The 13,910-nt window shown below is 40.6% G+C and overlaps 1 protein-coding gene across 1 annotated transcript in view; it reads right to left on the bottom strand.

The window, feature by feature from the left end:
* SSTR4 (somatostatin receptor 4) overlaps positions 1 to 11,271 on the bottom strand; it is an 82,207-nt gene extending 70,936 nt beyond the window's left edge. The window contains 2 exon segments of the mRNA XM_055132150.1: positions 8,023 to 8,150; positions 11,202 to 11,271. Coding sequence (XP_054988125.1) covers positions 8,023 to 8,150; positions 11,202 to 11,271 — 198 coding nt within the window.
* Positions 11,272 to 13,910: the final 2,639 nt, after the last annotated feature.

Below are 13,910 nucleotides of genomic sequence, written 5' to 3'. Positions count from 1 at the left end.
GTTTCCTCTCTCAGAGCCAGATCCAGAAGAACCCAGGTAGATGCAAGTTCCATTTGAGTAGAAAATTCACATGCAATAACATGTGAACCAGAACATATTGCAGGTGCTAGATTCAGAAACTGTATGGTTGCTCAGAATGATGACTTGTCATGAACAGCTTTAAATCCAGTGTCATTTCGAAGAGTGTCTAGTTTCTTTTGAGTGGTTTATCGAAAAAAAAAACATGTATGAGGAGAAAAGTTTGCAAGTAACAGAGACTTCAGATCCACACATAAGGAACATGTTCTGCTTTGAGAATTATCTTTATGAAGTGTCCCCGTTTCTATCTTCAGAGTGTTTGTAAACTTGTCTTTCATTTTAAAAATACCAGGCATTTTTAATTTTATAAAATTTTTTGATTTGTGGAAGGCATGAAAGAGGCAGACTCAGCTGATTATTTAACTGGCATTTTTATATGTCCAGTTCTGTGGTGATGTTGGATCCAGGACAGAGAACAGGAAACATAAAATACATGCTACCCTGTATAGCTTTTTTTTTTTTTGCTTTTTGGTCACACCCGGCGATGCACAGGGGTCACCCCTGGCTCTGCACTCAGGAATTACCCCTGGCTGTGCTCAGGGGACCATATGGGATGCTGGGAATTGAATCCGGGTAGGCTGCGTGCAAGGCAAAGGTCCTACCCATTGCGCTATCACTCCAGCCCCTACCCTGTATAGCTTGTGGCTTAATTTGCCTTTGCAGAAAAGACCCAGTAATTATTTCCATGTGGATGTCATTTTATGGCTTGTCAAGAACTTCAGGCACCGTTCCTGCTCAGGTCTGGAAATGAGCCAGGAGTAATTCCTGAGTGCAGAGCCAGGAGTAACTCCTGTGCATGGCCAGATGTGACCCAAAAAGCAAAAAATAAAAAAAAAATAAAAAAATATCGAATCACCGTGAGAAACACAGTTACAAAGTTGTTCATAATTGGGTTTCAGTCATAGGATGCTCCAATACCTGTCCCTTCACCAGTGTACATTTCCTACCACCAATGTCCCCGGGTTCCCTCCCACCACCACCTCCATCCTCCACTATCAACCTGTTTCTAAGACAGGCATCTCTGTCTGTCTGTCTGTCTGTCTCTCTTTCTCTTTATCCCTCTCTCTCTCTCTCCTTCTGGGCATTATGGTTTGCAATACAGGTGTGTATTCATACAACGAATAAGAAACCCGTGGCTCTCTCTTGCCGTCTGCATTCGGTAGTATTGGGCCACTTCCCCACCTGGGATGGCAGATGCCAAGTATGGATGAAGGAGGAAATGAGGCCAGGCTGGTTGGTATCAATTGCAGTTTATTCCATTCTCCCCACGTGCCTGTTCCAGTCTCACTAAGCCTCCCATTCCTTTCTTACCCTGAGCAACCATACCCATGTCTGGTAGCACAATCAACATATGAAAGCCCTCTGCTCAAGGTTGAAATACCACCTAGGGTGTGTTTCTCCTTTCCTTAGTTCAACAATCATTTAAACATTCATCTTAATTTTACTTCTTAATAATATTATTCATTTTGTATGTACACTGTAAGAGATACATTAAGCTTATAGGATGGCTCTCCTGGGGGCATCTCGCTATAGATCCCAGACTATAGTGTTCAGGCCATATTAATCTTTTCTAACCCTAGCAGGGTCATAATCCTATTGTTACTTTTTTGATCATGACAGAATTTGTCCATGACCATTCTCTTATAGTTAAGTATTATGGAGACGCTACTGATGCCCGTTCGAGCAAATCAATGAACAATGGAATGACAGTGCTATTATGGCACTTTGGCCTGGCCCATTTCATGCCAGGATAGCTCACATCTTGCCCTAGGTCCATCCAGTCCCTTGTTGGGACCCTGCTTTTGGGGTGTTAGGAAGTAAGGGCAATGGAGGCTTAAGTCAAGAGAACAGATGCCCAGGAATTAATATCATTCAGAATCAATTAACTCTCATTACAAAAGCATAGCATTAACTGTCTTCCTGTGTCTATACAAAAAGGACACTACCCTGTAGTAACTATATAAAGGAATTAAGGAGAAGAGAAAAGCAATATTTACAAGTTAACGGAGTCTGGTTAGGAGATAAAGGTGTTGACCGGTTGGGGAAGCAGAGCACAAAGAAAGAGGTCACAGATAAACACAGAGTAATGGGAGCACTGTTATGGGAGTAACCCAATAAGCCTAAGCTACCTTTGGTAATGCAGAAAGGACAAACCAATGTCATCCTTCATATCCCCCTTTTCTGTTTACAAAATCACAAAAAATTGAAATAGAGGAACAATTCCTATCACAAAAGTCTTATTTGTTGTACTAAAACTTCAGTCTGCCTCTGAACCCAGAGCAGTGCTGTTTTAAAGTGTCCAATTGTCCTGCACTATACAGGAGTGATGAGTTGTTTATCATGTTTTGAAGAAATGAAGTGTCTGGATCAAATTTGAAGAATTGTTTCTGGAACAGCAGCAGTCGTAATTACACCAATGAGTTCCAAGGGAGCAGCTATTAAGAGTCCGATAAACTTCAAGGAGCACTGGATCAGGCAGGGAGCACTGGAGCAGGAGCATCACAACCTCTGTCAGGAGTCCTTCAGCAGGGGAATGCAGCCATCCTCTGGTCAGGTTCACTGGCAGTTAGATGTGCGACCTAGCTTATGTTTGAGGAAAAAAAACCCTGTTTTAAAAGTTATCAGAGGCTTTGACCATCGGGGTTTGGTCTCCATGCTTGGGAGTAGAGAAAGAGACAGAGGAAAGCTCCACCACAAATAGATATCCTAGAAAGAATTGAAAAGGTGTTCCTGTTAAATGTCATTCCTTCCTTTAGGGAACACCAAGTAAAGGGTATTTGGAGAACCAGCTCGGGTTGGGAGATGCAAACTAATTGTAGACTACAGATCAAACACAATGCCCACTCAATGTCTCTAGTGCAAACTACAAGACCCCAAAAGAAAGAGAGAACAAAAGGTAATGTCCTGCCACAGAGGCAGGGTGGGGTGGAATGGGGTGGAGTCGAAGGGGAGGGGGAGGGGGTACTGGGAGGAATACTGGGATCATTGGTGGTGGAGAATGGGCACTGTTAGAGGGATGGGTATTCAATCATTGTATGACTGAAACACAAGCATGAAAGTTTGTAAATCTGTAACTGTACCCCACGGTGATTCACTAATAAAAAATTTAAAAATAAATAAAAAAAATAATAATAAAAATAAAATAATAAAAACCAAAAAAATAAAAGTGCCAAATTTCAGCATATTAAAATCTTCAAAGGGCTCAATGGTCTCGTTCCTATTTGCAATTGAAGTCTTCCCTGACATTTTTGTGCATGTAATGAGTCTGTGAATGCATGTGTTTAATTTGCCATTCATCTTAAAAAGCTCAAAAAGCTTTACTAGTATAGGCATTGTCAGTTTTTTTTTTGGGGGGGGGCCACACCTGGCTCTGCACAGGGGTTACTCCTGGCTCTGCACTCAGGAATTACCCCTGGCCGTGCTCAGGGGACCATATGGGATGCTGGGAATCGAACCCGGGTCAGCAGCATGCAAGGCAAACGCCCTACCCGCTGTGCTATTGCTCCAGCCCCCGGCATTGTCAGTTTTAATAGCAGAGGGAATGCCCATGACAGAAAAACATTGTAGTAGGAAGGATCAGACTGCTTTGGTTCTCTCCAAAGACATGGGAACAACCCTTGGGAAGCGAGAATAAGTATCTATAGCTACATGGAGAAAAAGTTTCTTGGGAAAGCATGTGACATGAGTAATATCTATTTGTAGTAATATCTACAGACTGTAGGCCTTGAGGATTAGCTCCAGCCACATGGGGGATGCATTGTAAAGGAGCACAGATAGAGCAAGGACAGACACTATGTCACCATCATTGGGATGTGATGGTGAATATGAAAGTGGTGGGAGTTCCTGTGTAAGGACTGGTGCTCTTCTGCAGCTGAGGTAAAAATTGGTGTTGCCAAGAGATCAGTAGCTTCATTTCCTTGAGTCATAGGTCCAGAAAGAGCAGAATGAGGTCTGATACGAGTAATAAAAACAGGTTCAGATTGTTTTTGTGAAAGATCATGTAGCTGCTGAACAGGTTCTCATATACATCCCTTTACTCAGTTCCTGTCCAGAGGGACCATTTCCCTAACCATGATTGCTGGAGTGGTCTCTTCTCTAATCTAACTGACTCCTCTACTTGTGGCAAGTTTCCAACCACAAATTTTCCTGGTCCTTGTTTCCACTTGTTTCCTGAAATGTTTTATAAGTTATTGTAGGTATGTTACCCCTAAACTACTAAGTATTTTAGTATGTACTTTTAAAAAAAGTTTATTACATCACACAATATAAAATTAGAAAACCACCATACCACATGTGTAATATTATTTTAACTACAGAATTTTTTCAAATTTACCAGTTAAACTTTGGCTTTTTATAGTAAAATAATACAGGATCCAGTTTGAAGGATTTAAACTCTGGGACAATTTGAACATCAATATAGACAGTACTAATAGTAATATGAATCTTTGTAAAGAGTAACAGTAAGGAATTTTAAAATAAATGAATAAAGAAAAGGGGAATCTTTTATTTTTCTTGTCTATTTGATTTTTGGACCTTACCAGGCAGTATTTGGAAGCAAATGCCAGCTCTTTAAGCTATCTCTATAGCTTCAAAACCTCTTACAATTGAGGCCAACTTAAAAATACAGAAGGCATGTTGGAATTAGAAACATCATGATTCAGCACTTACCATAGCAATAATTGATACAGGTGAGAATCATCAATGTGTGATTCAATTAACAAGTTGAGAAGCAGGATTTTGCCTGTCATCAAAGATAATTATTAATAATAAAAACAACACTAGTGGTGGGATTGGTTTTGAATCAATGGGAGCTGCCCCTTCCTCCAGCATGTGGGGCCAGCTTCCAAGCCTTGGGGCCAACCTCCTGGTACTTATCTCTACTATTCTTTGCTGTTAGTCTCCTATTCTGTTATTTTATTTTATATTCCACAGATGAGTGCAATCTTTCTGTGTCTGTCTCTCTCTTTCTGACTTATTTCACTTAGCATGATACTTTCCATGTTGATCCACTTATATGCAAATTTCATGACTTCATCTTTTCTAACTGCAGCATAATATTCCATAATATTGTGTAGATATACCAAAGTTTCTTTAACCAGTCATTCATTCTCAGGTACTCGGGGTTTTTCCAGGTTCTGGCTATTGTAAACAGTGCTGCAATGAACATTCGAGTACAGATGTCATTTTGACTGTACTTTTTTGCCTCTCCAGGATATATTTCCAGCAGTGGTATTGCTGGGTCAAATGAGAGCTCAATTTCTAATTTTTTGAGAAGTGACCATATTGTTTTCCAAAAGGGTGAACCAGTCGGCATTCCCACCAGCAGTATAGGAGGGTTCCTTTTTCCCCACATCCACACCAACAGCGGTTGCTTTTGTTCTTATGGATGTGTGCCATTCTCTGTGGTGTGAGGTGATATCTCATAGTTGTTTTGATCTGCATCTCCCTGATGATTAGTGATGAGGAGCATTTTTTCTTTTTTTTTTTCTTTTTTTTTTTTTTGCTTTTTGGGTCACACCCAGCGATGCTCAGGGGTTACTCCTGGCTTTGCACTCAGGAATTACTCCTGGCGGTGCTTGGGGGATCATATGGGATGCCGGGATCAAACCCAGGTCGGCCGCGTGCAAGGCAAATGCCCTACCTGCTGTGCTATCGCTCCGGCCCCCAAGGAGGAGCATTTTTTCATGTGCCTTTTTGCCATTCGTATTTCTTCTTTAACAAAATAAAAATTAGTTTTTTTTAAAAGTGTGGTTTTAAATCTCTTCATCCATTTTCTAACGTTTATAAAACACAAGAGACAATGGGCAAGAAGGTATGCTGAAAACTGCTGGAAACCTCTTTTACTCTGCAAATGATATCTTCAATAAACCTCACAGAACCATGCGGGCAAATGTCACGGGAGTCTTCCTATGATAGGCTGAGGGGCATGTGCTGAATTGGCATCTGATAATGTTTAAATTGTAGCACTAAATCTTCAATTGTTCAATTCTCCTCACAGTTGGTGTTTTCAGCATCAATCTGCCAAACTCACCATGAAAGCAACTCATCATTCACAGTTCCATCCCTGAAGACATGTTGTCTCCACTTTTCCACTGGACCTAGGAGGACTCTCCAGCCAGGTTGAGTTGGTCAAGACACTCAAATACTGGTTAAAAACAAACAAACAAACAAAGGCTGGAGAGATAGTACAGTGAGTAGGGCTCTTGTGTCTTGCATGCAGCTGACCCAGTATTCCCTGGCACCCTGAGGCCCAGCAGGAGCGATGCCTGAACACAGAGCCCTAAGTACTGCTTGGTATGGCAGAAAAAATAGAAACAAAAATTGTTTTAAAAATCTCCTTTGAGGCATTGTAAGTCCATAAAAGTGATCTATTAGAGGATGGTTTTGCATAACTTTTACTTTAAACAGGTAAAGAGAAGCCTCATGAAGACCTTGGATTCTAAGTCCTCTCCATCTTTTCTCCAAATTTGGGCTGCCTGTATAGAGTATGGTTACATATCAAATAGAAACCCAGAAACCTATAGACCCCCAGGTGAAAAGAAAATACCCTTCTCATGCTCCTATACATATACCTGAACCTATTTTTCATTTGTGATCTATGGCAAACCATAAAATTCTAGTCTCAGGTGAATGCTTGTGTTCTACTGTGTTATCCTGTGAAATATTTTTTGTTTCAACCAAATGGGGGTCATCACATCATCCGGACCCAACTCTTGTATTAAGGGTTGTTATTTGTCTTGGTGTCCTTACATCTAGATTTGAATTTCTCACAGGAGAACACTAATTATCCACCAACCAATCAAAGCTACTTTACCTCAAGTCACAGCCTGCACAACCAACTTCTACACAATGGTACCTCAATGGGGACCTGGGTTTAAGATATTAAACCCAGGGTATACTGTGTTTCCTGGCAATGTACTCATGATCATCAGAGTCTATGCTCAATCCAGACTCCAGGCTTCTTATCAAAGACCAGAAATCTATAGTACTGGGTTTACTATACTCGATATTGTTGGTTAAAGCCAGGAAATTCACTGTTTTATTAAAAAATGTTAACATGACACACATATATCATAAAAATAATGCTAATCTTGCATTTAAGAATAGTTATTACTTGGTGGTGATATTTTTAAAAACTCTTTGAGGGGAGACAGAATCATGGATGACCCAAAACTATGGTTCTTATGCTTGAGCGAACATCAGAACCCCCCCTGAAATCCTGTAAGTACACAGGTTGCTTGAGAATTTACATTTTTAATATATTCCCAGGAAATATGAATGCATTGTTTTTGAGCACTTTCTTGGATACCCATTGAGCAAGCCCACATAAGTGAGTATCACATACTGATGCCTCGTTTCTTCCCTATCCAAGTCTTGTTACAGAAGGAGCAGTTGTTTAGAGTATCTCAGATCTTAAAATGTGTATATGGATAAAAGTTTTAAATTAATAAACATTTGGGGGTCATGTTTTTCTCCTCAATTTCTGTAAAAGCCAGGAGATGTCACCCCCAGCAAGCGCTCCTTTACTGGCTTCTGTTTGGGTGGATTTGGAACACTCTGAGTCTCTTCTAACTGCACCAGCTCCGATCCAACCTGGGTCCCAGATCTGTGCAGGTTGTCCCAGCCCCAACTAAAGGAGTTGTCTACCCTACCTCCAACCACAATGCATACATGCCAGGTGACAGCTGCTCTTCACCCACCTCATACTCTCCTAGGGCTACTGAGAACCCACAGGATCTTAAGTTATTCCAGCACACATTTATAAAAGTCCCCATCATTAGAATAGAAGACCTAATTTCAACTTTGTTTGTCCTGCTGAAGTATCCTCACAAGATAGTTAAGATAATTCAAAAAGCAAAATAGCCTGACAAGGCATACTACTTTTTGGGCCAATACTTAGATATGCTTAGATCAGAAATGCTGGGATCAGAAATGCTGGAATACCTTAAGATCCTGTGGGTCCATGAACTTTAGCTGCTTAGTTTGTATCTCCTCAGAGATGTAGTCATGAATCACAAGAGCAGGGCCAGCGGGTGAGTCCTCATGGTCCGTGGTTGCTTCACAGGTAAATTCTGCAGAGACACATAACCATGGAAATTCCAGGTCCTCTGATGTCTAGCCTGAAAACACTGGGGTCTTCTTGGAGTGGGGTGGGCAGCCTTCCCCCTACCCCTGTATTTATGGAAGTCCCAACAGTCACACCCACCTTATACAGCTGCTCCAACTTGGATGGGACTGGAAGATCTCATCTTAAGTAAAGTAAGTCCAAAGCACAAGGAAAAACACCTGTGTTCTTACTAATCTGTGGTATGTAGAATAGCATGTTAAGGGAGTGAAAAGTATCAAAAAGGAGAAAACATATATTCTGGATTATAGAAATAAAAATTCCAGGGAAGGAGAGAAATGGAGACAAGGAAGCAAGAAGAGGCTACTTCACATAACACAGAGACAAGAGACAAGGGCCTTGGGTTTGTCTGTGGTATGGAGACAAGGAAATTGTATATATATCAAAACCATTAGACACAGCACTACTGAAACCAGGGGATCCAAACAACAATATTTAAATTTTAAAATATTTCTGTCAAGTATTCAAGTTGGGTGGTGGGAAGGAACCTGGGTGATAGGTTGAGGGATGATGTAACAGTTGGTAGGATTGGTGGTTTGAACATTTGATGCCTGAATACCTATTATTAACAACTTTATAAATCACAGTGTCTAAATAAAAATTAAATGAAAAAGTAAATATTTTATGGCTTAGTCACAGTCACCTTTTCAGAACATTGCAGGATCAGCAACTAAAATGAAGTACTGTCCCCTCATTGTGTCTAATACCCTTGAAAAATAGACAAATAAAAGACAAGAAACAACAAAGAAGCATGAGGATGGATTATGGTTTTTCTCTTTTATTCTAAGCTTCATGTTGCTAGAAGTGTCCTATCAAATAACATCTTATATAACCAAAATGAAATAGGGGAAAAAATTTTCACATTTCTTAGTTATGATGGTGATTACACCAAACTGCAGTAAGATGAACCCTTTGCTTTCCAGTTTTAGAAACATCCAGAAATGCTATTTTGATTAATTTCTATTTAGAAGTTGGATAAAACTGACCCCATGTTCTCATACTTCAACATAAGCATCATAGTATTGTCACATTGTAAACCCTAAACTGTGTTATAAAAGGCCTTTTGGTAAAGTGAAAATTATTTTGTAGATTACCTCTCAAATATTTTCAGATACAAGCTTTCTTTCTCTCACATTTAATGTTAAGCTAAATGTCTACAGTTTTTGAACTGTACTGAATTGTATTTTCAATTATTTATGACATTTAATTATCATTTCTTATGGACTTTTAAAGATGATTTATAATTTAAACAAAACATATTTTAAGTGCCATTCTAATACTTGTGAGAAGTGAAAGGAATTACTTGTATCATTTGTCATCTCATTGGTCTTTGATTTGCTTGAGCAGGCACCAGTAATGTCTCCATTTATCTCTGTCACGTGCTAGTGTAACCGAACTGTATCTGCTTGCTCCAGGAACATGAAGAGCCTCAAACTGTTTGTTCAAGGTTTTGATGAAGAAGTCTGACCATCTCGTAGGTGGGTGGCCACGCGGTCTTGTGACATCTCGTGGAATCCAGTTTGTAACAGCTCTATTCCAGTGGTCATCTCTAAATTGTATTAAATGTCCAGCCCATCTGATTTTTGATGCCTTGGCAAACAAGACAGTGTCCCTGATTCTTGATCATTGATGGAGGTTGGAACTCCAGATTCCTTCTGTCATTTGAGAGAAACATGATATTCCTAGCATAGCTCTTTTGATTTCTCTTTGGGATACCCGAATAGAATTCTCATCCTTTTTTTATAGAGCCCCAGTCTCTGAGGCGTATGTTAGTGCAAGAAGAATGGTGGAGTCAAAAAGATGTACCCAAAGCCGGAGGTTCTTTGTCCTCTTAAAAACTTCTTCAATGCTCTTGAAGGCATTCCATGCTGCTCTCTTCCTCCTGTGCAGTTCTGGTGCCAAGTCATTCCTCATGTTGAGTTCTCGACCCAGGTACACATAGCTGTTGCATTTGGATATGTTCGTTCTGTTCAGAGCAAATGGAACATCAGGGACTAGTTTGTTTTTCACGAACATTGTCTTGGTGAGATTGATCTGTAGTCTGACCTTTCCACACTCATGGTCGAAGTCAGACAGCATTTGTGCCGCTTGACTAATATTTGGTGTTATTAGAACGATATCATCAGCGAAGCAGAGGTGGTGTTAGTTGTTGACCCCATCTTCACTCCCATTCCTTCCATTCCAGTTATTGCATGACGTTCTAAAGGGTGGCACTGAAGAGTTTCGATGAAATGGCATCAACCTGCTAAAACCCTCCTCTTTATGTCCATGATCACTTACTTGTAGAATGGTGAGATCCTAGTGGTGAATCTGTAATACAGCCTCATGGAGGATCTTGATGTACTGAGTTAGAATGCCCTGTTTGGCTAGGGCTTCGATTACTGCTTCAGTCTTAACAGAATCAAAGGCCTTCTTTAAATTGATTAACATTAGACAGAGCAGCATCTTGCACTCTCGTGAGACCTCAATGAGCTTGATCACTGTGTAGATATGGTTGAATGTGCTGAATCCTTTTCACAACCCAGCTTGCTCAAATGGATGTCCTTAGGTCTAGTGTTCTGCCAATCCTATTCAGGATGATTCGAGTGAATAATTTGTGGATGATGGACAACAAGCAGATCAGCGATAGTTTCAGATGTCATGGATGTCTCCCCTCTTGTACAACAGAAGGGTCCTGCTGGTTTTCCATTGGGATGGAACTTTGCATTCAAACAGCTAATGTGTGGAGAGCTGAGCCAGTGTACTGACGAGTACTGGTGGCAGATTCTTCAGGTGTTTGGATCTGATTTTGTCTGGACCGGGTGCTGTATGCATCCTTACTGAAGAAATTGTGTGTTGGATTTTGGAAGGGAGGACATATGTTGGGAATGACATATCCATCCTGTGGAATTGGGTATGTGGGCAGGTAGACGTGGCTATCGAAGAGATCCGAGTAGAAGTCGGGAATCCATTGCCCTTCTGGTAGATGTGATAGATCCATCAGGATGTCAGAAGGTACTCATCTTGGTCTTGTAGTTGGCAGAGAACAGGCGATGCATTGTGAATGCTCTTCCCAGCTTCTGCCGCATTGGCCAACACTGCTGCTCTTCTCTCTTTGAGGTCTTCCTTTGTTCCTTCTCTGCACAGCTTTGTGAGCTTGGACATTAGCTTGTGATTGCCTGAGGTTCATGCCAAACCACTTTGACAAATGAGCTCGAGAGTTTCCCAAGACAGGTGTCTGTTTGTGGCTTTCCCACTCTCGGCATTCCTTGCACAGTCATGGAGGTGCAAAACCAACCAATCGTATTCCTCATAGATGTTGTCAGCGACAGCATCTTCCCACAATGCCACAATAGTGCCAAAGAGCTCCCAGTTTGTGGTCATTCTGGGAGTTCTCTTCTTAAACTTAAACTTTTCCCACTCTGTGAAGTAGAATTTTGCACAAAGGAGATGGTGGTCCGATCCCGTTTGGAATTTGGGGACAACATGACATCAGTCAGGCAAAAGCATCAATTTAATATGATGTGGTCAATTTCATTGTGGAACTGTCCACCAGGAGACTCCCATGTCCAACGTTTAGATTCGGACTTCTGGAACTGTGAGTTACCATGGATGGTCTTGGTCAACATGATGAACTCAGACAGTCTCTCACCCTGTTCATTCCATTCTAGGCCACAGGTCCCGATGTGGAATTTTTTGGGTGACCTCAGTCCTATCTTGGCATTGAAATCACCGACAATGATCTTGCAGAAGGTGTGATCTTCTTGATAGAACTTCTCCAGCTCCATGTAAAATTTCTCAATTTTTTCTTCATCATAGTTGGATTTTGGTACGTATACGACAAAGATATAAACTGCGGCAGTGAGCAACATCTAGATTCAAGCTTAATCATCTGATTCAAGTCATTAGGCATTCGAATGAATCAATGTTCATGGCCAAGTTCATGTTGACAAGGACACCGACACCACAAACATCTCTATTGTCACATATTCCGAGGAACAGTTCTTCTCCAGTGTCGAAAATGGCATGATGTGATCTATACAAGAAGGTCAGACCAATGATATCGTACTTGATCTTCTTACCTTGCACCATCAGGTCCTCGATAGATGCTTCTGATGTCAGTGTATGTGCATTGAAAGTACAGACAATCATTTCAGTCCTTCTTCATTTTGGCAGCCTAGATTTTCCCTGAGGTTTTATCAGCCTCTCCTTTCTCATCCTTCTTAATGCTGCCATTAGGGGCTCTTTCGGTGTCAGGGGAATGAATCCCATTGTCGTTACTGTTTTTGGCATATCAAATACAACATGGGTAGCTTGCCAGGCTCTGCCGTGCAGGTGGGATACTCTCGGTAGCTTGCCGGGCTACCGGCACCTCCGAGAGGGATGGAGACTTTTAGGGGGGCCTCTAATCATCTTTACAGGTGTCCCCATGGTAATTACAGAAAATGGGTAAAGAGGCCTGGAGTGTGGTGGTGGCTGGGTAGTGGAGAGAGGACAGTATAAAGGCCTTAAAAAATACTGTAATTTTTTAAGATTTTTATTTTATTGCTAAAGAACAGATTCTGAAAGTTTTTTGGGGGACAGAGGCATAGAAACTATAGTCATAGAAGGTGAATGGCTAGTGGACACTTGAAAGATGCTCAGCATCACTCATCATCAGAAACAAGTCAAATCAATATGACAATGAGATATAGTCTCATGCCAGTGAGAATAGCACATATCAAAAATAGGAGAAATAATATGTGTTGGTGGGATGTGGTGAAAAATGTCACGCTTATCTACTACTGATGGGAATATTGTCTAGTACATCCCTGTGGAAACTCTACAGTAGTTCTCAGTAAACTTGTAACTGAACTCAGTAAACTTATAATTGAAAAGTAAATTTTCAATTAAATCCAGCAATTCCACTTTTGGGAACCTACACCCAGGACATAAAACTACTCTTTCAAAAAGTAATACACACACTATTATTCATTGCTGCACTCAGTACAGTGCTAAGATATGAAATCAACCTAGGTGTCAAATGATGATGAATGGATTGTGAAGATGTGGTATATATGTAATACTATGTAACTATAAGAAATGATAAAATTCTGCAATTTGCTGCAACCTGGTGGGAATTGGAAGATGAAGTAAGTCAGAAGAGGAAAGACACATACAGGATAATCTCACCACTCTGTATTTGTTTTTTGTCTTCTTTTTTCTTTCTTTCACTCTGTAGCATATATATTACTGCATGAGGAAATATATTGTAGTAAAGGGGGCATGCCTAGATTGCTCTTGACCCCAGTGTTTATAGAGAAGGAAAAATCAACAAGGGATGGGGTGGAGAAGAGAAACAGGAAGGAATGGGTGAACAAGCATCAGGGCTTCGGTTATACTGGTGATATGTGAGTGGCATAGTCATATACCTAAAACTCACACTAAACAATAATGAAAACATGAGGTCTAAGCTGCAACCACTAGAACTTTGTAATGTGCCTGTCAAGGTGGCAGGTAGAGGATGAGGGAAGGCTGTGCGTGGGGTGGAATATGGGAACACTGGTGGAGGGAAGTTGACATTGCTGGTGGGAGAAATATTATTTGCCTAAAATCCAACTATTAGAAACTTTTCAAATAAAATTTTTTAATTAAATTAAAAATATTTTTTCATAAAGAAATTATAGTCACAAAAGCACTGGGAAAGGTACTCACTGTGTTCTGTTCCTAAGTTGACCATGTTAATTAT

This window comes from Sorex araneus, chromosome 3 (assembly GCF_027595985.1).
Source record: "Sorex araneus isolate mSorAra2 chromosome 3, mSorAra2.pri, whole genome shotgun sequence".
In the NCBI taxonomy this organism is placed as follows: Eukaryota; Metazoa; Chordata; class Mammalia; order Eulipotyphla; family Soricidae; genus Sorex; species Sorex araneus.
This window is presented reverse-complemented; position numbering and strand designations above follow the sequence as displayed.